This window comes from Melospiza melodia, chromosome 12, assembly GCF_035770615.1.
Source record: "Melospiza melodia melodia isolate bMelMel2 chromosome 12, bMelMel2.pri, whole genome shotgun sequence".
Lineage (NCBI taxonomy): Eukaryota > Metazoa > Chordata > Aves > Passeriformes > Passerellidae > Melospiza > Melospiza melodia.
In genome coordinates, this window is record NC_086205.1 from 7,386,526 (window position 1) to 7,413,276 (window position 26,751).

The following is a 26,751-nucleotide window of genomic DNA, read 5'->3' on the forward strand; positions in this document are numbered from 1 at the left end:
TAGTTTTAATATAATATATGTCATAAAATAATAAATCAAGCCTTCTGAAACATGGAGTCAGCATTATTGCCTGGAACAGAGGGCATGGCTCCTGTGTGGTGTGCCTGGCAAAAGGGTGAGAGGCTGGGCTCATGAGACTGGAGTGACACTGGCTGTCTTTCCCAGGACAGCTTAATTGGGATTAATTAGAAATAGAAACCCCAGCTGCCCTACCCCTGTCTCTGCAGGGACCACCGCAGTGGACAAAGGGAGCTCAGGATGGGGAGTGGAGATGGGCTGGGAGCCTCTGCCCCATCCTGCTGCCCGTTTCCAGGGGGGATGCATTAATTTGCTGCTGGAGAGCAGCAGCAGCAAATCCCTGTCTCACCAACCCTGAGTGTTTTAAAAGAAGTGATGAGTCAGACTCCGAGGATCATCAGAGTGATTTAATCACCACCAGGGTTTGAAATAACAAGATGTGTTTTGCTTTCCCTTCCCTTCTGTGAGCTGGTACAAGCCAGGTTTCCGCGAGTTTCACCAAAGAAGTGTTTGGAGGTGAGTTTGTGTTTTTAAAGTAAATGAAGAGTGTGTTTTGACAGCCTGACTGTGGGGCTGGGAGGGGAAGGGAGGAGCCACTGCCTGGCACAGTAAAGGGGTGATGCAGGAGCCCCAGAGGACACCCCAGTGCTGCCAGGGGCAAGGCGGGAGGTGAGGCAGGTGGGGCACCTTTCCTCTGCCTTTGGTGCTGCTCATGTCCCTGCTGCTGCCTTGGCCAGCCTGGCAGAAGAGACCCTCACTGAGGGGAGGTCTGAGAGGCCACGGGAACATTTCTCACGGGAATTAAATGTCCCATGTGGTGTCATTATGGGCACCAAGTTGTTGTCCCTGTGGTACCAGAATCCTTCTGCTAATGGCACTCCCCTGGCAACAGCAGCATCCCTCAGGTGTGCCCAGGGTACCACAGGGGGATGCTCACACCTGAAGGATGCTCACACCCAAAGGATGCTCACACCTGAGAGATGCTCACACCTGAGAGATGCTCACACCTGAGAGATGCTCACACCTGAGAGATGCTCACACCTGAGGGATGCTCACACCCAAAGGATGCTCACACCTGAAGGATGCTCACACCTGAGAGATGCTCACACCCAAAGGATGCTCACACCTGAGGGATGCTCACACCTGAGGGATGCTCACACCTGAGGGATGCTCACACCCGAAGGATGCTCACACCTGAGGGATGCTCACACCCAAAGGATGCTCACACCTGAAGGATGCTCACACCTGAGGGATGCTCACACCCGAAGGATGCTCACACCTAAGGGATGCTCACACCTGAGAGATGCTCACACCTGAGGGATGCTCACACCTGAGGGATGCTCACACCTGAGAGATGCTCACACCTGAGGGATGCTCACACCTGAGAGATGCTCACACCTGAGGGATGCTCACACCTGAAGGATGCTCGCACCTGAGTTGTGCTCACACCTGAGAGATGCTCACACCTGAAGGATGCTCACACCCAAAGGATGCTCACACCCGAGGTGTGCTCATACCTGAGAGATACTCACACCTGAGGGATACTCACACCTGAAGGATGCTCACACCTGAGGGATGCTCACGCCCGAGGGATGCTCACACCCGAGGTGTGCTCATACCTGAAAGATGCTATCTGCAGCTCTGCCTGCAGCCCTGCCCACAGCAGTGGATTCTGCACAGGGATATGAAGTTGGGCTTCCCGGGACTCCCTCCGGCCCCGCAAAATGCCCCGGGCTATGGCAGCTCTCACAGCTCCGTCTCTCCGGGGCCGGTCCCACCGCGTGGAAGGGCTCCGGGGCTCTCAGGAGCCGCAGCCTCCCCGCACCGGGGCTGTCGGGGGAGATGCTCCAGCCCACCCCGCTGCCCTGCCGGGGACCCGGGGCTCCTCCGCGCAGCACCACCGACCCCGCGGCCCCGCTGCCCCGGAGCCCGGGGCTCGCTTACCGTGTCGGTGTCGGTGTCGGTGTCGGTGTCGGTGTCGGTGCCAGTTCGGTTCAGCCGCGGTCCCGGCCGGCCCCACCTGTTGCTGCGGCCGCTCCCCGGGCCGGGCGGTCCCGCCGCGGCAGCACCGGGAGGTGCGGGGATGGGGACAGGGACGGGGGCCGTGCGGGGATGGGGATGGGATGGGATGGGATGGGATGGGATGGGATGGGATGGGATGGGATGGGATGGGATGGGATGGGATGGGATGGGATGGGATGCGATGGGATGCGATGGGATGCGATGGGATGCGATGGGATGCGATGGGATGCGATGGGATGGGAGCGGTGCGGGGATGGGGATGGGGACGGGGGCCGTGCGGGGATGGGGATGGGATGGGATGGGAGCGGTGCGGGGATGGGGATGGGGATGGAGGCGGGGATGGGGATGGGGACGGGAGGAGCAGCGTGGTGGGACAGCCAGGGGCTGCGGGAGAGTGGCCGCGCCGAGCCCAGTGCGCACAAATTGAGTGCTGCTAATGAGATTCCCGCAGGTTTGGGAGGCGGCGGTCCGGGCTGCCCGTCTAGAACCTTCATCAGCTGCTGTGAGGCGCAATCGTCCCTCCCCAGCCGGGCCCCGGCCTGGAGGTGATGGGAAACCGGGAGCAGACTTCAGCCCAGGAGCAGACATCAGTCCAGGAGCAGACTTCAGCCCAGGAGCGATGGAAGAAGGGGCCTTGCAGCAGTTCAGAGCACAGCTCTCATTTCAGCTCTGAACGGGGCCAGTCCTCTCGAGCACATCAGCTCTAAACGGGTTCTCTTCTCCCGGGCTGCTGCAAGCTGCTCCTGCCCACGGCAGGGGGCTTGAAATGAAACCATCCCTGAAATCCCATCCAACCCAAACCCTTCTGTGATTCAGCCATCGCTGCGGGCAAAGTGGGATTGGGGTGGGAATTGGGCTCATCCTGGGGGTGTGCTCCAAGCATGGCCCCCAGGAGCAGCCCCTGCTTAAACAGCTGTCAGACACCAGCAGCCTGCAGTGTTTAATAATGGTTTATTGAGCTGGGTTGAACACATTGCCAGACTGAGCCCCTCCCCTTGCCAAAGCCACGTGCAGCCCTGGTGAAACTGCAGTTGTGCCGTGGTGGGCACCAGTGTGGGATGAGCAGCCTTGGCTGGCCAGGTCTGATCCACTGGGGAACCAAAATCCCTTCCTGAGCAGTCCCAGGCACAACACACCACCATGGGGCTCCTCTGGATGATCAAAAAATGTGTCCACAGTGCCTTGTTCTCCCCAGGGCAGGCAGCAGAAAACGTGAGTGAAAGACCCCTTAAAGCAGGGACGTCTGGGATTGACACACAGATGCCCCCTCTCCTGTCCCCACCTGCCCAAGGAGCCACAGAGCAGGGGTCACCTGTGTCCCAGCAAGCTGCCACCTCCCACCCATGCGCACAAGGGTGGGGACAGGCAGGTGACATTCAGCTCAGGGAGAGGAGGGAGGTTTAGCTACAAGCTCAGCATACACAAGCAGGATCACACACAGTTTGGGGCACGGCAGGGCTGTGAATCCATAGGTACAGAAGCCAAGAGCTGCTCACACCTTCAGGAATGCTGGCTCACAGCTCAGGACCATGTTGTTGGGTCTGAGGCAACCAGAGGTACGGGTGCAGCCACCACAGGAGGGACTCCAGGCCTTGCCCAGAGCAATCCTTTGGGATCTGTGGCAGTGGCTCAGAGCAGGAGCAGGAGCAGGAGCAGGGATGGATATTCAGGAGGAGGAGCAGCTGGGGCTGGTGAGCCCCCCGTGCCCACCCTGAGCCAAGAGCAGGCTGGGGTGGACAGAAGGATCCCATCTCACAGGGAAACCCCATGGCTCTGTGTGCCCCAAGCTCTGGGCTAGTGCTGTGGGCTGATGTGGAAGCACCAAGCCACGAGCTGGGGCTGAACTTGGTGGCTCAGGTGGCAGGGAGGGGACACTTTTCCTCCCAGAGTCCTGCGGCATACGTACATTCACAGAGGCACCCAGAGCACCTCAGCTCCAGCAGCTCCCGTGTTCTCAGAGCTGCAGGGCCCAGCCAGAGCCTGGTGTGTGCCCACGGAGGCCTCAGTAGTAGGCACCGAGGAGGGTTGAGACCTTGTGCAGGAGCTCCTTGTGGTTGGCGTGCAGGGGGATCCTCTTGTCCAGCACCTGCCAGCGGATGCACAGCTCGGGGTCACAGCCCTGGAGGAACTGCAGGGGGACAGATGTCACACAGGTGTGTGTGGCACAGACATCTTTCATGAAAAACCCTTTCCTTAGGACTTTTCCTCCTGAGAAGCTCAGAGGCCTCAAGAACAAAATGCAAACAATGGTTATCTGCTGCTGTGGAATGCAACAGGTGCATCTGGGATTGGTCTCGTGTGGTTGTTTCTAATTAATGGCCAGTCACAGTCAGCTGGCTTGGACAGAGAGTCTGAGCCACAAGCCTTTGTTATCATTCTTTCCTTTTCTATTCTTAGCCAGCCTTCTGATGAAAGGGTATTAATTCAGAGAGATTCTATGTTCTGATTCAATTGAAAAAATTGAAAAATTGGAAAAATTTCACCTTTCAATTGACTCAGACCCTGGAAAAATTTCATCTTTCAATTGACTCAGACCCTGGAAAAATTTCACTTTTCTTGGGTACTTGTCCTGGTTTTGCCTCACCTGATCCTCCAGAGAGCCCAATCTTTGCTCCGCTACCCTCGTCCTCTTTTTTTTAGTATAGTTTTAATGTAATATATATCATAAAATAATAAATCAAGCCTTCTGAAACATGGAGTCAGATCCTCATCTCTTCCCTCATCCTCAGACCCCTGTGAACACCGTCACACATGTGCTGCCAGCCACACTCAACAGCACCTCCCATCCCCAACCCTGCCTGTTTTTGGGGCACACATTCTGGTGCCACCCCACGTTCATCCCCTGCTCTCCCCCACTGCATGCAGCAGAGCCCTGTGGAGCTGTGGCTGTGCAGATGTGGCTGCTGTGCCCAGGGAGCCCCGGGGGTGGCAGCCCCTCACCGAGTTCAGCCGCTTCATCTCCAGGTCGTGCTGGGTGTCAAAGTGCACGCTGATGGCCACCGTCTCCACCCAGGCATTATCTGTGTTCCGGGGGTCGTCCAGGTAGCCCTTGTGCACCTGTGTGTGGGGATGGCACCTGAGCAGAGCCCTCAGCACCCCCCTGAGGGCACCCTGGGCTGGGTGGGGCAGTGCCCAGCAGGTCTGCCCTGCTGGAGACCAGAGCCCCACTCCCAGTGGCATGGGGAGCCACTGCTGCAGGCACAGCCTGGTGTGGGCCCCCTTCCCTGCGGTCTCTGTGCTGCTCCCTGACCCCCAGACACGAATTATGGCACATCCTCACCTCCCCTGCCCCTTCCTTTCTGGTGGCAGCAGTGGCCAAGAGGTGATGCACCCTGCCTCTCTACACTGTGCCACCCACATGGCCCATGATGCCCACATGTCCCCGTGCCATGGTGATGTCCCCATGACACCTGTGTGCCACCCAGGGTGATGCCCACATGTCCCTGTGCCACGGTAATGTCCCCATGTCACCTGTGTGCCACCCAGGGTGATGCCCACATGTCCCCATGCCATGGTGATGTACCCATGTCACCTGTGTGCCACCCAGGGTGATGCCCACATGTCCCCATGCCATGGTGATGTACCCATGTCACCTGTGTGCCACCCAGGGTGATGCCCACATGTCCCCGTGCCATGCTGATGGCCCCATGATACCTGTGTGCCATCCATGGTGATGTCCCCATGTCACCTGTGTGCCACCCAGGGTGATGCCCACATGTCACCTGTGTGCCACCCAGGGTGATGCCCACATGTCCCCGTGCCATGGTGATGTCCCCATGTCACCTGTGTGCCACCCAGGGTGATGCCCACATGTCACCTGTGTGCCATCCATAGTGATGCCCACATGTCCCCGTGCCACGGTGATGTCCCCATGTCACCTGTGTGCCACCCAGGGTGATGCCCACATGTCACCTGTGTGCCATCCATGGTGATGCCCACATGTCCCCATGCCGTGGTGATGTCCCCATGACCCCTGTGTGCCATCCATAGTGATGCCCACGTGTCTGAGCCCTCCTGTGACCCCCTGTGTGTCCCCACCTCAGTGCCTTGTTTCAGCAGGTTCTGGAACTGGGGCCAGAACTCCCTGCGCAGGATCCACTTGAGCTTCAGTGGCAGCGTCTCCCCTGGCTCCAGGGAGCCCTGTGCCAAAGCAGATGTCAGCACTGGGGCTGCCACCAGCACACTGCAGCCTCCCTCCCTGCCACCAGCCTGGCCATCAGGCCTGCCAGCACTGCAGGAGGTGCCACAAGGGCTGCTGGTGCCTCCCACCCTCCCTCTGCTGCTCAGAGCCCTCAGCTCTGCCCCTGTCTATGTCTGAGTTTGCCTGATCCAGTGTCTGCCAAAGGATGCTCTGCCAACGGCTTAACAGGCTCACATGGAGGATGGAGCCATGGGGAGGAGGAGGGAGAGGCAGGGGGTCAGGGGGAATGTCAGGAGAGCACTGCTGCCCCAGCAGCCTGGCATGCAGGTATGTCACAGACATCTTCTATGGAAAATCCTTTCCTTGGGATTTCTCCTCCTGAGAAGCTGAGAAGCCTCAGGAACAAAATGTAAATAATGATTATCTGCTGCTGTGGAATGCAACAGGTGCATCTGGGATTGGTCTCATGTGGTTGTTTCTCATTAATGGCCAATCACAGTCAGCTGGCTCGAACAGAGTCCAAGCCACAAGCCTTTGTTATCATTCTTTCTTTTTCTATGCTTACCTAGCCTTCTGATGAAACCCTTTCTTCTATTCTTTTAGTATAGTTTTAATATAATATATATCATAAAATAATAAATCAAGCCTTCTGAAACATGGAGTCAGATCCTCATCTCTTCCCTCATCCTCAGACCCCTGTGAACACTGTCACAGAGGGGCTCTGCAGGAGGGGCAGAGGCACCTCCTGAACCAGGCTGTGACACACACCTGTGATTCCCCCTTTTCTGTGGGTCCCTTCCCTTCCCTTCCCTTCCCTTCCCTTCCCTTCCCTTCCCTTCCCTTCCCTTCCCTTCCCTTCCCTTCCCTTCCCTTCCCTTCCCTTCCCTTCCCTTCCCTTCCCTTCCCTTCCCTTCCCTTCCCTTCCCTTCCCTTCCCTTCCCTTTCCCCTTCCCTGTTTTTTCCCTTTTCTCACCCCAGGCAGTGCCCACACATCTGACAGGGGGTATTGGGCCACCAGCACTTCCAGCATCTTCTTCAGGCTCTTCCTTATGATGGACCCATCCAGGTTCCTCCTCCAGCTGTGGGAGAGGCCCCTGTCACGCTGCAGCTGTGGCTCCCCTCTGCCCAGCAGTGCTGGGGTTTGGCCAGCTCTCTGGGGTGACCCCATGGCCCCTTTTCCACCCCACATTCCCTCCCCACACTCACCGGGTCACCACGGGGTGCAGGGCATGGTTGGGCCCGAAGCAGTGCAGCCTCCCACGGCCTCTCAGCCCCGTCCTGCCCATGGGGTTCCTGCAGGGTGACAGTGAGGGCTCCCTCTGGGCACCCCAGAACCCTTCCCTACCCCTGCATCCCACATTTTGGGGCTGTTTTTGGGGGTCAGCCCATGCAGTTATCCCTGCCCCGTAGGACAGTGGGGATGGGATGGATGTGCCCAGGCAGCTCTGGCCTCTCTGTGTGCCCGTGCTTGTCCTGCCAGGCGGCTGCCATGGGGGTGGCACTCACAGGGGCAGGAGCACTCATGGTGGCAGGGACACTCAGTGGCAGGGGCACTCACGGTGGCACTCACAGGGGCAGAGGCACTCGTGGTGGCAGGGACACTCAGTGGCAGGGGAAGGGGCACTCATGGTAGCAGTGGCACTCACAGTGGCACTCACAGTGACAGTGGCACTCACAGTGGCACGGGCACTCACAGGGGCAGTGTCAGTGACACTCACAGTGGCAGTGGCACGCACAGTGGCACTCAGTGACAGTGGCACACAGTGGCAGTGACACTCACGGGGACACTCACAGTGGCATTCACAGGGACACTCACAGTGGCACTCTCAGTGACAGGGGCACTCACAGTGACAGTGACACAGTGACAGTGGCACTCACAGTGGCTGTGACACTCAGTGACAGTGACAGTGACAGTGGCACACAGTGGCAGTGACACTCACGGGGACACTCACAGTGGCATTCACAGGGACACTCACAGTGGCACTCTCAGTGACAGGGGCACTCACAGTGACAGTGACACAGTGACTGTGGCACTCACAGTGGCTGTGACACTCAGTGACAGTGGCACACACAGTGGCACTCAGTGACAGTGGCACTCACAGTGGCAGTAACAGGGGCAGTGACAGGGACACTCAGTGACAGGGACACTCACAGTGGCAGTGACACTGTGACAGTGGCACTCACAGGGGCAGTGGCACTCACAGGGGCTCTCACAGTGGCAGGGACACTCAGTGACAGTGGCACTCACAGTGACAGTGACACTCACAGTAGCTCTCACAGTGGCAGGGACACTCATAGTGGCAGTGACACAGTGACAGTGGCACTCACAGTGACAGTGGCACTCACAGTGGCACAGTGACAGTGGCACTCACAGTGGCAGTGACAGGGACACTCACAGTGGCACAGTGACAGTGGCACTCACAGTGGCAGCCCGTCCTGCACGGTGTACAGCCCGTGGAAGCTCTGCCGGTCGATCAGCCCGTCCATGGTGTTGTAGTTGATCTTGAGCAGAGACTCCAAGGAGCTGCAGGGTGGGAGGCAGCCGGGCTGGGAGGGCTGGCTGTGCCACCAGGGCAGGGAGGAGGGCTGGGGACCCTGGGGGGACACTCACAGGCTGAAGGGGTCCTGCACTGCCATGTCCTTGTGCTCAGCCGAGTAGGCCGGGGGGTCGTAGAGCGGGAAATCCACCTGCACCAGACATGGCTGGGTCAGCCCCCAGGCTGTCAGTCCCCCTGGGACCCCAGGGACACCTCAGGGCCCAGCCTCTCCCTCTGCCCAGCCCGTGGGATGCTGCCCAGGTGATGCTCCAGGCTCTGCTGGGGGCTGAGCTCAGAGTCCTGGCTGGAGGGCTCACACCCCCGTGGAAGCCAGTACTGGATCCTGCCCCTGCCCCTGAGCCAGCCATGCTTCAGGAAACGCACAGGTGGGTGCTTGTATGCCCTGTGTCCCACCAAGCATCCCCAGGCATTCCTGGCACTGCAGGCCCTAGCAGGGATGGATCCCAGCTCTTTTCTCTGGGGTCACTCAAGCAGCGACTCCGGGAAGCCAAGGGTCCCTCCCAGGGCTGGGAAGAACAACAGCTCCCAAATGGGATGATGGGCTCCTCTTCCCACCACTGTCAGGATGTGCCTCAAACCTTCCCCTGCCAGCCCCAGTGCCCCTGTTCACAGCTCCTACCTCCCAGGGCACCTTCTCGTCGGGCACAGGGAAGCGGAGAATGTGGGACCCCGGGTACAGGAGGTTCCGGGCCAGCACGTGGCACGGGGGCTGCCTCTCCTCGGGCCTCCCCTCCAGGGCAAGCTCCTTGGTGCCCAGGGCTGTGGAGGAGCCTGTGGGGCAGACACAGACAGCAGGGTCCCACAGAGCAGGGCCCCACGTCCAGCACTGTGGGCTGGGGCCCTGCTGAGTCTCTCCATGGGGATGTTGGTGTCCCCTGGCTTCTCTTCTGGCATTAAACCCCAGGGAGGGTGGGGATGGACTCAGGAAGGGCTGGATGAGCTCATGGAGACACCAAACCTCCCAGGAGCAAAGGAACCTGTGTCTCCCTGCTTGTCAGAGGGGTGTGAGGGCTGCCCAGCCTGGCGCTGCTGGGGAGGAGCGGGCTGTGCTTACCCACGGGCGGCACATCCTCTGCCGGGCTGAAGCCATTGCCCCGCAGCGCCTGCATCATCCACCGCAGGGCCTGGGCGCTCTGGTGCACCTGCAGGGCACAGCACAGGGTCACCCCCTGCCCCACTGTCCCCTGAGTGCCACGGGAGCCTGCCCTGGCACCGCCACCCTGGGCATCAACCACCGCACACTGTGATCCTGGCTGTGCCCTAGTGTTTGTTGCAGACATCTTTTATGAAAAATCCTTTCATTGGGATTTTCCCTCCTGAGAAGCTGAGAAGCCTCAGGAACAAAATGTAAATATTGATTATCTGCTACTGTGGAATGCAACAGGTGCATCTGTGATTGGTCTCATGTGGTTGTTTCTAATAATTGGCCAATCACAGTCAGCTGGCTCAGACAGACAGTCTGAGCCACAAGCTTTTGTTATCATTCCATTCCTTTTCTATTCTTAGCTAGCCTTCTGATGAAATCCTTTCTTTTATTCTTTTAGTACAGTTTTAATATAATATATATCAGAAAATAACAAATCAAGCCTTCTGAAACATGGATTCAGATCCTCGTCTCTTCCTTCATCCTCGGACCCCTGTGAACACCGTCACATCAAAGGGTATTGATTCAGAGAGATTCTATGTTCTGATTCAATTGACTCAGACCCTGGAAAAATTTCACCTTTCAATTGACTCAGACCCTGGAAAAATTTCATCTTTCCTCACCTGGTCCTCCAGAGAGCCCAATCTTTGCTCCACTACCCCCGTCCTCTTCACCCTGTCCAAGTCCAGCAGCTCTGCCAGCACATCAACCCTGGAGAGAGAGTGCAGGCTGGAACACCCTCAGCAGCCACCCTTGCCCTGATCCCAGCTCTTCCATGCCCAGGACACCGAAGGACAGAAGGAATCCTATTCCCAGGGGGCAGCCATACCTCTGTGCAATGTCCCGGATCATCTGCTCCGTGTTCTGCTTCTCCTGGCACTGCTGGTGCTGCAGGTAGCTCTCCTTCAGGTACATCTCCCACGAGAGCAGGGCAGCTTCTTCGTTCTTCTCCAGCTTCTCCTCTGCCCAGGGAAGAGCACGGCAGTGCTGTCCCACCCCTGGCCATCCATCCCAAAGCGCAGGAGCGCAGCCCCCGTGCCCAGCCCCGTGCCTCGGTGTGCGGTGCCGTGCCCTGGGGAGGGGGCAGAGGGCAGGAGGGGGTGCTGGTGCTCACTGAGCTTGTGCTGGGTGGCAGGCTGGCGGAGCAGGCCCCGGCGCAGCAGCAGCTGCAGGTGGCTGAGCAGGATGAGGGGCGGCGGCGCGGGCGGGCGGCCGTGGTACTCCTGGATCAGGTCGTGCCGCTGGAACTTCCAGATCTGGTCCGTGTGCTCCTGCACCTGCTGGAAGGTGTAGCTGGGGCACAGCCCAGGTGTCAGCCGTGCCGGGCGGATCAGGGGGCACAGCGTGGCTGGATGGTGTCCCAGCTCTACCCAGCTCCCTCATCAGCCCCGAGCTGCAGCTACTCCTACCACATCTATGATCCCTGAATGGGATCCCATCGCTTCCACCACACCTAGAGCCCCCCAGACTCACTTGAACATGGCAATGAGGAGGTTGAGGAGGAGGATGTTGGTGAAGAGCAGGTACAGGCACAGCAGGATGACTGTCAGCCACTCTGGGAAGATGGGTGTGTTGTTGTCCCCGTTTGTCTCCGGGCACTTGGGCTTGTAAGGGTCGGTCCCGTTGGGGCTGCACTGGTCGATGTTGAAGTTGACCCCTGTGGGAGAGCACAGTGTGATTCTGTGGTGGCCAAACCTTGAGTGTACTTTGGAGCACATTCTGCTCCCAGACAGCAGCCAGCATCCAGGCAGCTTAGCACCAGGCAGGGACTAAACCTCCATCTGTGCCATCCCAGGTGCTCTGCTCACTGCCAGCTCTGTGGCACTTCCATGGGTCAGCATGGCATGAGTTTGGTACATCAGCTCTGCCACAGCCACCCTGCTCATGGTTATCACAGCCACCCTGCCATGGTTATCACAGCCACCCTGCTCGTGCCATGGTTATCACAGCCACCCTGCCATGGTTATCACAGCCACCCTGCTCGTGCCATGGTTATCACAGCCACCCTGCTCATGGTTATCACAGCCATCCTGCTCATGCCATGGTTATCACAGCCACCCTGCTTAGGCCACGGCTGCCACAGCCAGTGTCCTGTACCATCAATGTAGGAGGGAATCTGCCCGAAGATGGTCAGGTAGGAATGGTAGACCACGCCACGGAACAGCCACTCCACACGTTCCTCGTTGTGGATCAGGATAGCCTGCTTGGCCACCCCAAAGGACACCACCCACACTGCCAGCAGGAAGAGGAAGAAGAAGACATCCTTCATCTGCAAAGACACAGGGGGAGGATGGCTGTGTCCTGGAGCAAGCCCCTCTCCAGGATGACATGACAGGGGTGGCACATCCAGCTGCTGCAGCAGGAGGGTCCAGCCTCACCCCCCAGGACAGGGGGGAGCTCTCACCATGCGCTTCACAATGATGATCTTGGGCCCCAGTGTCCTGCTGACTGTGAAAATGTGCATCAGGCGCAGGCAGAAAATGATGAACGCCAGGGACAGTATGATGCGCCCGGGGTATAACGTTGATGGGATCAGCCTGGCCACGGAGGAGAGGAAAGGAAACACCTCAGTGCCACCATAGAACCATATAGAATCATTTAGGTTGGAATTATTGAGAGAGAAGTGAGGCCCTGGCACAGAGAAGCTGTGGCTGTCCCATCCCTGGAAGTGTCCAAGGCCAGGTTGGACAGGGCTTGGAGCAACCTGGAAAGTGGGAGGTGTCCCTGCCCATGGGTGGGCTTTAATGCTCCTTCCAACCCAAATCACTCTGAGATTCCATAATTCTGTGAAAATACTGTTGAGCTCTGCAGCTCACCTGCAAGTCAGCCCTGCAATAAAGACCAGGATAGCACAGATATCCAGCTTGTTCCAGAAGTCCTTGATGTACAGGGAAGCCATTTTCACAATCCCAAGTCCATCTGGATCATACAAGAGCTGTTGGGAAGAGAAAAGGGGCTGGGTGCAAGATGCTCATGTGTCTCAGGGATGGAAGGGAGCACACACAGATCATCTGGCCATCAATGGATACTCTCACTGTACCAAAGGCAACCTGAGCCTATGTGGTTTGCTCTAGGGGCATGGGAGGAGCATGGGGACATCTGGGAAGGAGCATGGGGACACCAGGGACATTGGGGCTCTTCAGGCTGGAGGAGAAAGGCACTGAGATGCTGAAGCAAAAGCTGGAAAATCTCAAACGTCAAGCAAAACCTGGAAATCCTACTGGGAATTCAACCAAAGGAAGAGCTCCTCCATCTCCTTACATTCCCAAAACAGACACCAGACACCTCCTGGGAAAAGCCCACCAGCCCTACAGCATTTTCTCCTGCAAATACACAGCAGCCAATGAGAATCCCTGGCCTCAGAGATGAGGAATCTGCTGGTTCCACGTGCCAGGACCTCTCGGAACAGGGGGTGACACGAGAAGCAGCATGGGAACACGAGCTGTGTGGTGGCACCTCCTGGAGCACCCAGAGGGCTGTGTGCCCTCCTGTGCCACCTGCCAGCCTGCCCACACCTGGCGGGTCTCCTCGCACACCAGGGAGAAGAGCCAGAAGTAGATGAGGTATTCCCGCCAGGAGGGCGCGGGCTGGAAGTCCACCATCAGCACGTAGGCGAAGAGCAGCAGGAAGGTGAAGTAGGACAGGGTGTTCATGAGGAAGATGACGATGGGCGCTGTGAAGAAGGCTCGGAGGCGCGCCAGGCAGCCCATGGGGGGCTGCAGCCTCTTCTCCCTGCTGCAGGAGGGATGGATGTGGGTTCAGGAGATGCCACAGCAGCTCCCCCAGCCCCAGCCAGCCACAGCGGGAGGCTGGAGGAAGCCCTGCCTCAGTGCAATGTCACAGACATGTCTTATGAAAAACCCTTTCCTGAGGATTTTTTCTCCTGAGAAGATGAGAGGCCTCAGGAACAAAATGTAAACAATGATTATCTGCTGCTGTGGAATGCAACAGGTGCATCTGTGATTGGTCTCATGTGGTTATTTCTAATTAATGGCCAATCAATTGGTCCACATTGGTAATTTCTAATTAATGGCCAATCAATTGGTCCACGTTGGTCGTTTCTAATTAACGGCCAATCAATTGGTCCATGTTGGTCGTTTCTAATTAATGGCCAGTCAAAGATGCACCTGTTGCATTCCACAGCAGCAGATAATCATTGTTTACAGTTTGTTCCTGAGGCCTCTCAGCTTCTCAGGAGGAAAAATCCTAAGGAAAGGATTTTTCTTAAAACATGTCTGTGACAATGCAAGAGTGTCCCAGCTGTCAGAATACCTGAAGGTGATGAGCTTGGTGTAGAGCAAGGGGAAGAACAGCATGCAGGTGATCACCCTCCAAAGGCCATTGTCCACTGAGAGCTTCCCCCACCAGACCTTGGTTAGAAAAGCCTAAAAAGTGAAGAGGAGAAAGAGGAGTTCTGGCTACAGAGGCTGAAGGGCAGAGTGACACAGCCACCCACGAGGAACTCTTGGGCACATTCCCTCCAGGGACCACTGCTGGGAGCCCACCTGAACGCCCCCATGGGACACAAAATTCATGTTCTTGGCCTCCAAGGCCAGCTGCAGACAGGTTGTCTTCCCCCAGGCCTCAGAGACACGGGTGAGAAGCTTCTGGGCTCTCTCCTCGTCCTTGCGGTAGCAGTCTGTGAACACACCTGGAAGGGCCAGCACCAGCAGGAGGAGGCTGAGCTCTGGGGCCCACAGAGCCACCCTTCTGAGCTGGATCAGGACATGGCACCACACACTGATACTCCTACCAGCGTGTGGGCACGGCCTGTGGACCATAATCCCCAACTGTGGGGATGGGACCCTCATTTCTCACCCCCCAGACATCTCCTGGGTAAAGCTCAGCTGCCCTGGAATGCAGGAGCAGCCCTGGGGTGCTGGTGCCCTCCTGCTCACCGATTGCTTTGTGCTCGTACTCCTCGGCCAGGGCCAGCATGTCATCGGTGGTGTCCGTGTCCTCCTCCTCCTTGGCCAGCTCCTTCAGGATTTTGCTGCAGGCCAGTGCAGCTGCCATGCAGTCCTGGCTCTGGCACAGAAGAGGATATGGAAAGCATGGGCACTCTGTCACGTCCCAGAAGCCTTGACAAGATCTGCCCAGCTGCCACAGGAAGGAGGGAGGGTGGCCCAAGCAGATTGGTGCTCAGGATGGACAGCTTGCCACGACAAGGGCTGAGCCAAGCTCAGGATGGACAGCTTGCCATGGTGCTCAGGATGGACAGCTTGCCACGACAAGGGCTGACCCAAGCTCACCTGTGGATAACCCACTGTCTGGGGAATATGGGAGCAGCCCTGCCCTTGGCTGATGGGACAGGGTGGCTCCTTGGCATGCTCACTGTGCCACCAGTTACATTGCCCCTTGTCCTGGAATGCTGTTTATGAGTGGAAGACTCCTCCACCCCAGCTGCCGTGTCCCTGGGGGCTCTCTCAGCCTGACTTAGCCCACTTCTGGCTCAGCACATCCCCTCTGCCTGTTCTGCCCAGGAAATGAGAGATCTGGCCTCATGGTGTGGCTGGAGATGGACATTAAGTGCCCTCAGGCTGGCTGGCTCCTCTTTGGCTGGGGTCAGGCTAAGGACAACTCTCCCACTACCCCAAATCCCAGTGGGGCTGTGAGGTTTGGCTCCATGTGAGCCCCTCAGCTCTGGGCTGTGGTACCTTGTTGGGGAAGATGAAACAGGAAAGCCTTATAAATATGATTGTCTGGCAAAAGATTTTGAGAATATGGAAACAATAAGTGAGATTGAAATGAAAGCAAGCTTTGAGATACCTCAGTTACTGAACAACTGGAAAACAATGGTGTGGCTGGGTGAAGGTAATCCCCTTTTGATGGAACAATTCCCTCTGCTTTCAGACAGGCCCAAGGGTCAGAGCAGACCCTACAGCTTGGCAGAAGGGGCCCAAAGAGGAGTTTTTAGGGTTTAAAATGCAACACAGAATAGTAATGTAATGGTTCTGATAGGCTGTATGTAAATGCTATAGGATTTGTGTCTTGTACTAGATTGGTTAGTGAGAATCAGAATATTCAACACAGAAGATTTATGGTATTGTAAAGGGAACTTTGCTCCCTTACCCTTTTGCTCTCTTATCCACTCACCCTCTCTCCCCCTCTCTTCTCTCAGGCCTGCTCTGAGCTGTGTTTGGCAGCTCCCAGCAGGGCCCTGCACCCAGGCCCTTTGCAATGAACCCCAAATCCCAGCAGGGCCCTGCACCCAGGCCCTTTGCAATAAACCCCAAATCCCAGCAGGGCCCTGCACCCAGGCCCTGTGCAATGAACCCCAAATCCCAGCAGGGCCCTGCACCCAGGCCCTTTGCAATAAACCCCAAATCCCAGCAGGGCCCTGCACCCAGGCCCTTTGCAATGAACCCCAAGTTCCACGACCTGGCTTCAGAGATCTCTCACCTCCATCCATCCCGACCATCCCACCCCCCTGGCTCCTACAGTACCTGTGCCCAGATGATCTCTGCCAGCTCCCTGCGGTTCTGCACCACGGCCCAGATGAGCAGGTCGCGCACGGGGTCCATGGTGAAGGTGACTCGGCCAGGAGAGCGCTTGTAGAGGGACCTCAGGCTGGAGCCCTGCACCTGCAAGGTGTGCCATGCTCAAACCCCTGCTGCTGCCTCCAGCACCCATGCAAAGGGCTTTGCCCGCCTCCCAGGACTGGATTAATCCTGGGATTTTCACTTTTTCTAGCGGGATCAGGTGGAGTTGTGCATCCACCGTGCACCCACCCCACCAGCATCACGCATCCACACAGTGCTACAGCTGTAGGAAGCTGCACCTTTTAGACGACTAAAAGGCACTTTTAGGAGCATTTGTGAGCAGACAGCAGGACAGAGACCCGGAGGCGGTGTCCCTCCCTCCCCAGCGGTAACCCGAGATGCGTACGTTCAGCTTGATGTGCGGCACGGGGATGGAGAGCCGGGGCCGCTCCGCCTGCTTGGGCTTGGGGTACAGGGGCTGCGTGGAGCACCCCAGCAGCTCCCGCAGCACCTGCGAGACGTGGTGCATCTGCTGCCTCGGCACCTTGGAGCCGGCCGTGTGCTCCCTCTCCTCCAGCAGCACCTTCTGCAGCTTGCTGTGGAACAGGCAGGATGGCGCCAGGTTGTCGTAGAGGTAAACCAGCGTGTCCCAGGTGACAAAATCATTGAGGCGCACTCCCTGCTCCAGGAACAGCTTCACAAAGTCGGGTTTGTTGGAGATCAGGGCGGCTGCCATCACGGGGTGGAGATCTGAGGGCTGGCAGGGCAGAGGCAGAGGTGAGGGGCTCCCTGGTCTCAGAGCTCCTACTGTGCTCCTCACTCGGGGGGAGATTTCATCCCTGAGCACAGGAGGAATCTTTGGATGTGAAAGAGCACAAGGCATGCACTAAAACTTGTGGGATGTTCCCAGGGCGTTAGAAGAGGGCACTCCTCTGCGGCAGTGGAGACCTCTGCCCCCTTGGCTGCTGGGCAGAGGGATGGATAGGGTAGAGACCACCTACCCCAAGTTCAGGAATATCACAGAATCACAGCACAGTTTGGGTTGGAAGCTCATCTCATTCCAATCCCCTGCCAGGGGCAGGGACACCTTGCAGGTGTCCAGGTTGCCAGCTTGACCTTCAACATTTGGGGCATTTATCCTTGATAAATATCCCTTCCCAGTCTCATCAAAGGTGTGTGAGCTGGGGGAACCCAAACTGTTGGCTGCAATAAGAAAATCCCTTCCAGGTTCCACAGCCCCATCAGGAAGGACAGAAAACCCTGCTCAGCTTTGGCTTCTCAACAGCAAGGTCAGGCAGGGATGGCAGAGCTGCCCCACTCTGCAATAAGGTATGAGCAGGGATTAGTTTAGACACAAATTTCTGTTTGAGCAGTGACCACAGGGCAGAGCTGTCAAGAGGTACTTTAGGTTCTAGGTGGGTGTTTAAAAACACTGGTTTTGAGCAAAATACCAATTGCCTTTGTGTGTGCTTAGCTCTGCTCTGGGTGTTTGAGAGCATTTTTGAAGAACAGCCCCAGTTAATGCACTGGGAGTTCAGGGTCCAGGAGAAACCCCTTGAAAACTCTGGGCACAGCCAAGGTGAGAAGTGCCCGCCAAGCTGTAAGCCTGATCAGACAAGCAGCACAGGCATGGCCCTACCTTCCAGTCGTGGTCATCTGTGAAGATCTCACTCCGGGCAATGTCCACCCTGTTCCAGGCCACGGCCAGCTTCAGCTGGTGGTCCCAGTTCTCCCGACCAAAGTGGTCCTGGTTTCGGGATGCTGCACACAAAGTCAACGGGTTAGAACAGAGCATCACCCAGTGAGAAGATACCAACTGGGAGCTTCCTTGGGTGTGTGGCCCTTTGGATAATAATCTCTCCCCAAGAACAAGTTTGGGGACTTCTTTGGTGACCCCATGAGTCAAGCAGAGGTAGGAGGTGACTTGACCCCTGTCCTCTTCACCTTGCCCCATCCTCCCAGGGAGGCCCCCAGCCCTCACCTTTGAAGAGGGCCTGGAGGATGGCCACATCCACGTCTTGCTGGCCATATTTGCCCTCTCTGAAGATGGTCAGGAGCTGCCGGCTCCGCACGATGTCTTGGATCTACAGGAGAGCCATGGGCAAAGCATTGAGCAGCAGCATCTCCTCCCTGCTGCTCCCCATTGGGCTGGGCAATTCCTCACTGCCCTCCATCTCCTGCAGAACCCCTGGGCTGTGTCCTCCACCGTGGGCTGGTCACAAACACTCCCTCTGTGCCCAAAGGGAGCCTGAGCCCTTGGGGTGCCCACCAGGACAATGATGAGAGTGGCTGGGGGCAGATGAGGCTTAAACTCCCCACTGGGACCCTTGCTGCTCTTTGGTCTCCCAAAGGCTGCAGGGGACTCACCTTCTTGGTCCACTCCACCAGTTTGCTCTCAGTGAAGAGCTCGTAGGTGTCCTGGAAGAGGACGCTGAGTTTGCTCTGGATCAGGGCGATGGTGATCTTGGCCACGGGCAGGTTGGCCACCTGCGCGATGACATCGGCCACGCGCCCCGACCCTTCCACGATCACACAGGGGGTCCCGTGGGTGATGGCATTGTAGATGGTCTGCAGCAGAGCAGGGAGCTTGGTCAGGATCCCAGCCAGACACTTGCAGGCCCTCTGTGAGCCTGGCACGCTCTGCTGCTGCCAGCACTCCTGTCCGTGTGGCACCAACGGGAGCAGCACCCCGGGAAGGGGCTGTTCCTCCTCTGAACCCCTGCCTCAGCTTGCCACAAGCACTTCCTTACATCAAGAGTCCCAGGGCCTCCTTCCAGCACCACACACACGATGGGGATCTTGATGGCAACACCTGCAGGGAAGCAAACCCAGGGTGACCTTCCCATAGGGCTGATCCCCGCATAGGGTCTCCTCTGAGTGGTGGAGTGCAGAAGGCAAGGTGGGAGCAGTGTCCCTGACACGTCAGGCTTCAGGGGAGGGGAGGAAAACCATGCCCAGTGTTTGTCTGGCAGGTCAGACACATGGTGGGATTTTTGGGGGTGTTCTGTGCAAGGAGTTGGACTTGAGGATCCTTATGGGTCTCTTCTGGCTCAGGGGGTTCTGGGGTTCTGTGAGCACATGAGTGCATGTGCCATGGCAGGAGATCATCTGCACAGTGAGAAGGTGACATCTGGAAGCTCCATTGGGACCTGGCCCTGTGGGAGAAATTACTTTCCCTGAACAACTCAGCATAACAAGGTTTGGGGACTCCTTTAGTGATCCCATAAGTCTGGCAGAGTAAGGTTCTTTGATCTGTGTCACGGAGGAACCAGGTTCCACATTTATCATGGCAATCCTCTCAGACACTGCCTGGATCCTCTGGGGAAGCCACAGCCCCTTGCTGGAGCCCAGGAAGGACACCATTCCAGGGGCATGGCCCATCCCTGCCTCAGGCCAGGCTGTGTGTTGCCATTACCTCCTTTCACCTTGGTCTGCTCAGAGATGAACTTCTCCAGCCTGGTCCTCAGGGGGATTTCCACACCGTACCTCCCGTGGGTCCCGTCGTCCACCAGGATGAAGTGGGAGTGGTTGCTGTCCAGGCAGGAAAGGCTGCCTTGGTTCTCCTCATCCAGCACGTACTCAGCAGGAAAGCCCCCCTGTAAGGAGCAGGAGGAGACACTCTGGGAGAAGCCTGGCAGAGGAGCAGCAGATAGCCAAGGTGACAGGAATGGGTCAGCACTTGGAGACAGTCTGGCCAAACTGTCCCTGTGCCCCCACAGCGCTCATGTCAGCCTTGCCCCATGCTCCACTGTCCCTCACACCCACAAGAGTCCACCCAGGAGAAGCGCAGAACCACTGGGCAGGGTGGAGGGGCTTCTCAGCAAATTCCAGCCTGGTGCCATCCCTGGAAGAGTTCAAGGCCAGGCTGGATGGCTCTTGGAGCAACCTGGTCTAATCAAAGATTCCCTGCCCATGGCAGAGGGTGGAACAAGCTGAGCCATAAGGTTCCTTCCAACCCAAGCCATTCTGGAGTTCTGTGAGCATCACTTGTGCCCCGCTGTGTTTCCCTGGGCTGCCTGGCTCACCATGGGGCAGACGAGGCTCTCGCGGTTGTACACGGTCCCCCAGGTGGCAATGCCAATGGTGACAATGTCGCCCTCCTTGTGGCTGCAGCTCAGCATGAAGTCTCGCACTGCCTCTCCCACCTGTTTCATCACACCAGCGTGGGACCCCCCTGTGATGATCCAGGCTCCTGGGAGGGGGCACAGAGGGCCATGGGAAGGGAGAGGCTCTGCCCACAGCCGTCTCCCAGCCTCCCCCATGTGGCTGTTGGTCCCTGGGGTGCTCCGTTCCCCAAGAGATGTCCCTTCCCTGCCCTGGTGGCACAGGCAATGCCTTCTTCAGCACCTTTTGAGCCTCTCTTGTGACTGAGCAGGAGCAGCCCATCCCTGGTGATCGTGGTCCAGGTAGGACCTACAGAGCTCCCAAAGCAGCTCAGCACCACCAGAGCAGCCCAGCTCCCTGAGCCTGGCATGGCCAGGTACAACCACAGGGAGACCCTTGTCACAGACACGTTTTATGAAAAATCCTTTCATTAGGACTTTTCCTCCTGAGAAGCCTGGAGGCCTCAGGAACAGAATGTAAACAATGGTTATCTGCTGCTGTGGAATGCAACAGGTGCATCTGTGATTGGCCTCATGTGGTTGTTTCTAATTAATGGCCAATCACAGTCCAGCTGTCTTGGACTCTCTGAGACTCACGAGCTTTTGTTATCTTTTAATTTTCTTTCCTTTCCTTTCAAGCCTTCTGATAAAATCCTTTTAGTATAGTTTTAACATTATATATATGTAATAAAATAATAAATAAGCTTTCTGAAACATGGAGTCAGATTCTTGTCTCTTCCCTCTTCCCAGGACCCCTGTGAACACCACCACAGACCCTCTGCATCCAGATGACATTTAAAAGTCCCTTTCAACCCCAACTATTCTATGACTCTGCAATGTCATTATTCTGTGGTGTCTTACCTGTGGTCTGGGCCACCTTGACCAGCCCTTGCCGGAAGATGTTCTTCAGCCTTGGCTTCATGATGAAGTTTTTGGCTCCCCCAGTGACTGAGATGAGCAGGTTGGGGGGGTCCAGGCCCCAGTGCTGTGTCATGAGGTGGTAGATGACCCTTGGGGGGGTGTCCGAGGAGACACGCACGTACTGCAGGAAAAGGGACCGCGCGCATTTTTTATTTTGGGTATAAACCACGGGGTCAGGGTAACAGGACACCTCCTCCAGCACAATTCCTCCCGTCCCACCCCAGAGGCTTCCCAACACCATTCCACAGCAGAGTTCTGTTGCTGCTGGTCCAGGTCTATGTCCATGACCCTATTCCTGTTCACTTTCCTGGGAAGAAACATTCCCCAGACAAATCTGAGGGCAAGGACGGGGAACAGCCACTCCTTGAATCATGAGTCTTGTGGTTTCAGAAAGGGTTTAAGGGTGAGAGGAGGGGTCCTGTCCCAACCCCTCCACTGCTTGAGTCACTGTTGCTTTTGGGGCAATTCCACCCTTTCCCAATGTCCTCTCATCAAGGAGGGAAATGCTCTTGTGCCATCTCCTATGTCATCGCACAGGTGGCCAACCCACCCATGGCCAAGATAACCATCGCCCTGATCCAGAGGAAACTCTGTGTCCTCTCCCACGACACCTATGAGCTCTTCACTGACCCAAGCACTGACTCCCCACACACCCACGGCGGGGACAAGCAGATCACCTTCCCTGTCTTCTGCCCCAGCCCTGTGAAGCGGATGTCGCCGAAGGCATCCGTTGGCATCTCCTGGATGTGCCTGCTGGGGTCCCACTCCTTCCCCAGGAAGATGGGAGGCTTGGCAGCATCGTCAAGGTGCTGTTCCCTGAGATAGCCACACTCACAAACGATCCTCCTGAAAAACACACCGAGAGCTCCATGGAGAAACCCCAACCTCAGCCTGGGCAGGAGGTGCTGTTCTCCCGAGGAGCATCACGGACCCCACATCTCCCACCCAGCTGCTCCCCCTGCTCAGAACTTGTGCAGAAACAAGGGCAATGTTTGGGGAGGAAATTAAGGGGAAAAAGCCAAATATTTCCACCGGTAGAGATTTAGGATGGAAATATTTAGGGTGGAAATGACTGCCTGCAAAAGCATTGGAAATGTTTTTCTTTGGGACACAGAATCTCAGCCATGTAGTGACTCACCACATGCTGAACAACCAGTTAGAAAGGGGGTTGTGAATCCCTGTGACAGAAAGTTGGGATTTCTGGTGCTGTAGCTTTGTTATCAACCCTCACTTCTGCTCTCCTGCAGGGGAGGGAAGGAGGGAGTGCCTCACTTACCCAGAATCTGACGTCTGGGAGCTTTCCACAAAATAGGTGCATTCCTTCTTTCGGATGTTTTCAGGAATCCAGGAGATGAGATTTTCCTGGTGGAGCAAGAAAAGCAGCCACGGGTCAGGGTTTCTGGAAAGGGCCAGAAGTTATTCCAGGGGTCAGACACCATGGGGATGGGAGCACATCTGGGCGCTTCTTGGGGCGTGAAGGACGAAAGCTCCATTGTTGTCTGCAAGCACAAAGCCAGTTGCATTCCAAGGAGAAGGGATATGAGTGCTGGCCATGTGCCTCAGATGTCTGCAGGTTTTCTGTCTGTCCCTAAAACCAACCTGATCAGTTATTAATGCTCCTGTTAGTGAGCCACTCATTAATGCTGTTTCACGCATGTGCCCAGCCATCCCCTCTTCCAGCACCCCCTGAACTTGCCTTTTCATTGCTGCCAGCAGGGAAATGAGCCTTCCTCCTGCTCCTGGAGACACTGCTGCTGCTCTGCTGCAGGTTGGGGACCACCTCGAAGTCGCTCATCTTGCTGGGGTGTGTGGCAGGCTCATCTCCCCTCTCGGGGCACACCTTGTTCAGCTCGGAGGGCAGCACCCTGGCGCAGCGCCCGCGCGCCGACATGGCTCCTGCGTCCGGGGCTTCTCAGCCTCCCCTCTCCTGATCCTAGGCTGGGAGCTCCTCAGCGTCCCCATCCTGAGGGCAGTGGAGGAGAATCAGAGAGTCCCAGAATGGTTTGCACTGGGAAGGGCCTTAAATTTCATCTCCTTCCACACCCCTGCCAAGGGCAGAGACACCTGCCCCTCTAGCAGGTTTCTCCAAGCCTCCTCCAAGCCAGACATCTTTTATGAAAAATCCTTTCCTTAGGATTTTTCCTCCTGAGAAGCTGGGAGGCCTCAGGGACAAAATGTAAACAATGGTTATCTGCTGCTGTGGAATGCAACAGGTGCATCTGTGATTGGTCTCATGAGGTTGTTTGTAATTAATGGCCAGTCACAGCCCAGCTGTCTTGGACTCTCTGTCCGAGACAGAAGTTTGTTATCATTCTTTCTTTGCTATTCTTAGCTTAGCCAGCCTTCTGATGAAACCTTTTCTTGTATTCTTTTAGTATCGTTTTAATGTAATATATATAATAAAATAATAAATCAAGCCTTCTGTAACATGGACTCAGATCCTCATCTCTTCCCTGTGACCACCATTACACCCTCCAACCTGGCCTTCAAAGAAATAAAGGATGCCCATGAGCTAAGAGCACTGAGGTGCCCCATCCATCACTGCCAGGGTGGAGAGTGGCCCACCTGCCATCCCCTCAGCACAATCCTGACACAGGGTGTCCCCACGTCTGTGGTGACCACAGCACAATTCCCTGGGGAGCCCCTCAATATCCCCAAAGCGCCCCAGCACTGCCAGCCTGTGGCTCTCCTCACCTGCTCTCCACTGCAGGCAGCTGGGATATTTCTGGCAGCAGGGAGAGCAGAAACTAGGTCTCTTGTGTGAGCAGTCTAAGCATGGCCCTGCATGGAAAATCTGGGAATATGGACATGCAGGCTGCAGGGACTGGGTGCTGGAGTCCTGTGTGCCCTGCAAGGGTGTCCTGAGAGCCCCAAGATGCACATGGGCTTGCTGCAGAACTCCTGTGCCCCTCTGAACACACACAGCCCCTTTGCAGAGATGGGAGAGCTGCTGGGGCAAAGGTGGAAATGCTCCTGGGGTCTCTGGAGCCTAAGGGAGGTGATGTCCTCTCAGGAGAGCTAGGGTTAGGTAATGGAGGAAGCACCAGGCTCAGGTGATGCTCTGCTCAAGCTGTGGGGTCTGTGTTTAAGGAGGATTTTTTTTCTGCTTTCTTCAAGCCAAATCCTTCATTTCACCCAAGGGTGGGGAGTCCTTGTGGGAACAAGGATGCTGATGCTAAATCATGGAGTAGCAATGTAAAGCTCTTTTATCAGCCTCCCTCCTGGGATCTCCCACAGCCCCACTGACCTTGGGAGGCAGATTTTGGCAGGCTGGGTTTCTGCATCAGCACAACCCCCAGCAGATCTGATTTTTGGAGAAAGAGCAGTTGAAATAAGGTCAAATGCACTCCTAATTCTTGTCCATGGCCCCACAAGGCAGACAGGCTCGTGGGGGCTTGGGGCATGGCCACAAACAGCTCATAAACCCATGCAGGAAGGGCTCCAGCACCTGGAATAGCTGTCTGTCCTCCAGTACCTGGAATTCCTGTCCTTAGGGGCTTGGGGACAAGGACAGGCACACACTGCCTGCCTCCCAGCTTGAGGGGGTCAGGTTGGCCCTCAGCACACGGGGTGGTCACAGTACCCAGCAGGAGGGAGTGCAAGGGGGAAAACTGACCCTGATCCTGTCCCCCTGAAAACTGCCCCTGATTCTGCCACCCTCAAAACTGCCCCCCTCAAAACTGTCCCCCTGAAAACTGCCTCTGATCCTGTCTGCCCTGAAAGCTGGCCCTGCTCCTGCCCTCCATGAAAACTGCCCATGATTCTGCCACCCTGAAAACTGCTCGTGATCCTCAACCCCCTGAAAACTGCTCTTGGCCCCCTGAAAACTGCCGGTATAATCCTGCCAACCTCAAAAACCGCCCGCGATCCTAAAGCCCCTGAAAACTGCCCATCCCGAAAACCGCCCCTGATCCCGCCCCCCCTGGAAACTGCCCGTGATCCTAAACCCCTTGAAAACTGCCCGTGATGCTTCCCATCCCGAAAACTGCCCCCCATAAAACTGCCCTTGTTCCTGCACCCCTGAAAACTGCTCCTGATCCTAAACCCCCTGAAAACTGTTCCTGATTCTGCCCACCCTGAAAACTGCCCCTGATCCTGGCCCCCTGAAAACCGCCCCTGATCCTGGCCCCCTAAAAACTGCCCCTGATCCTAAACCCCCTAAAACCTGCCCATGATGCTTCCCACCTCGAAAACTGCCTCTGATCCTGCTCCCCTGAAAACTGCCCCTGTTCCTAAACTCCCTGAAAACTGCCCCTGATGCTAAAGCCCCTGAAAACTGTCCCTGATTCAGCCCCCACTGAAAACTGCCGGTAATCCTGCCAACCCCAAAAAGCGCCTGTGATCCTAAACCCCCTGAAAACTGCCTGTGATGCTTCCCACCCTGAAAACTGCCCCTGATCCTAAATACCCTGAAAACTGCCCCTGCTCCTGCCCCCCCTGAAACTTGCCCGTGATCCTAAAGCCCCTGAAAACTGCCCGTGATTCTGCCCTCCCTGAAAACCTCCCCTGCTCCTAAACCCCATGCAAACTGCTCCTGCTTCTGCCCATGATCCTGCCCCTCCTGAAAACTGCCCCTGTTTCTAAACCCCCTGAAAACTGCCCCTCTGCTCCTGCTCCCCCTGAAAACTTCCCTTGATCCTGCCCCCCTGCAAACTGCCCACGCTCCTAAACCCCCTGAACACTGCCTCTGCTCCTGCCCTCCCTGAAAACCGCCCCTGATCCTGGCCCCCTAAAAACTGCCCCTGATCCTAAAGCCCCTGAAAACTGCCCCTGATCCTAAAACCCCTGAAAACTGCCCCTGCCCTCCTGAAAACTGCCCGCGATCCTGCACCCCTGCAAACTGCCCCTGTTCCTAAACCCTCTGGAAACTGCCCCTGATCCTAAAACCCCTGAAAACTGCCCCTGCCCTCCTGAAAACTGCCCGCGATCCTGCACCCCTGCAAACTGCCCCTGTTCCTAAACCCTCTGGATACTGCCTGTCATCCTAAACCCCCTGAAAACTGCCCATGATCCTGCCAACCTAGAAAACTGTCTGTGACCCTGAAACCCCCTGAAATCTGCCCCTGCTCCTAAACCCCCCGAAAACGACCCGTGATCCCGCACCCCTGAAAGCCGCCCCTGCTCCTAAACCCCCTGAAAACGACCCGTGACCCTGCACCCCTGAAATCTGCCCCTGTTCCTAAACCCCTGCGAGCCGCCCCGGTTGCTGCCCCTCCCGGCACACCGTGCCCGTACCTTTGGTGCCGCATCCCCGGGCCGCATCCCCGGCTCTCCGCCCCGTGCCCCCGCAGCCATTCAGCGCCGTGTCCCTCCGCTCCGCCGGGTCACTCTGTCATTCTGTCGCCAGAGGCAGCGGCGATGA

General features: G+C 56.8%; 1 protein-coding gene and 1 non-coding gene across 2 annotated transcripts; both read right to left on the minus strand.

Moving 5' to 3' along the window:
* Window positions 1–2,972: 2,972 nt before the first annotated feature.
* On the minus strand, window positions 2,973–26,751 carry TRPM2 (transient receptor potential cation channel subfamily M member 2). Its single transcript, XM_063166613.1, has 33 exons — window positions 26,625–26,751; window positions 23,086–23,352; window positions 22,666–22,751; window positions 22,067–22,235; window positions 21,330–21,510; window positions 20,391–20,557; window positions 19,781–19,961; window positions 19,116–19,177; window positions 18,733–18,933; window positions 18,347–18,449; window positions 18,005–18,126; window positions 16,772–17,122; window positions 16,330–16,467; window positions 14,782–14,911; window positions 14,389–14,534; window positions 14,156–14,268; window positions 13,399–13,618; window positions 12,700–12,818; window positions 12,288–12,420; window positions 11,981–12,152; window positions 11,357–11,540; window positions 10,998–11,176; window positions 10,713–10,845; window positions 10,507–10,594; window positions 9,794–9,881; window positions 9,359–9,510; window positions 8,793–8,869; window positions 8,604–8,705; window positions 7,388–7,474; window positions 7,155–7,260; window positions 6,079–6,180; window positions 4,981–5,097; window positions 2,973–4,168 (listed from the first exon to the last, which is right to left on the minus strand). The coding sequence occupies exons 2-33, from the start codon at window positions 23,278–23,280 to the stop codon at window positions 4,043–4,045; spliced, it is 4,530 nt and encodes a 1,509-aa protein (XP_063022683.1). The 5' UTR covers window positions 23,281–23,352; window positions 26,625–26,751; the 3' UTR covers window positions 2,973–4,042.
* On the minus strand, window positions 6,137–6,221 carry LOC134424000 (Z6 small nucleolar RNA). The gene has a single exon (XR_010029293.1). It is a non-coding gene; the product is annotated as a Z6 small nucleolar RNA (small nucleolar RNA).

Coding starts and splice junctions, on each gene's coding strand:
- TRPM2 (XM_063166613.1), bottom strand. CDS start 23,280: ATGTCGGCGCGCGGGCGCTGCGCCAGGGTGCTGCCCTCCGAGCTGAAC. Junction 20,558..21,329: donor CAAGGTGGCCCAGACCACAG/GTAAGACACCAC, acceptor GCCCCCTCCCAG/GAGCCTGGATCATCACAGGG. Junction 8,706..8,792: donor GTGCAGGACCCCTTCAGCCT/GTGAGTGTCCCC, acceptor CCCACCCTGCAG/CTCCTTGGAGTCTCTGCTCA.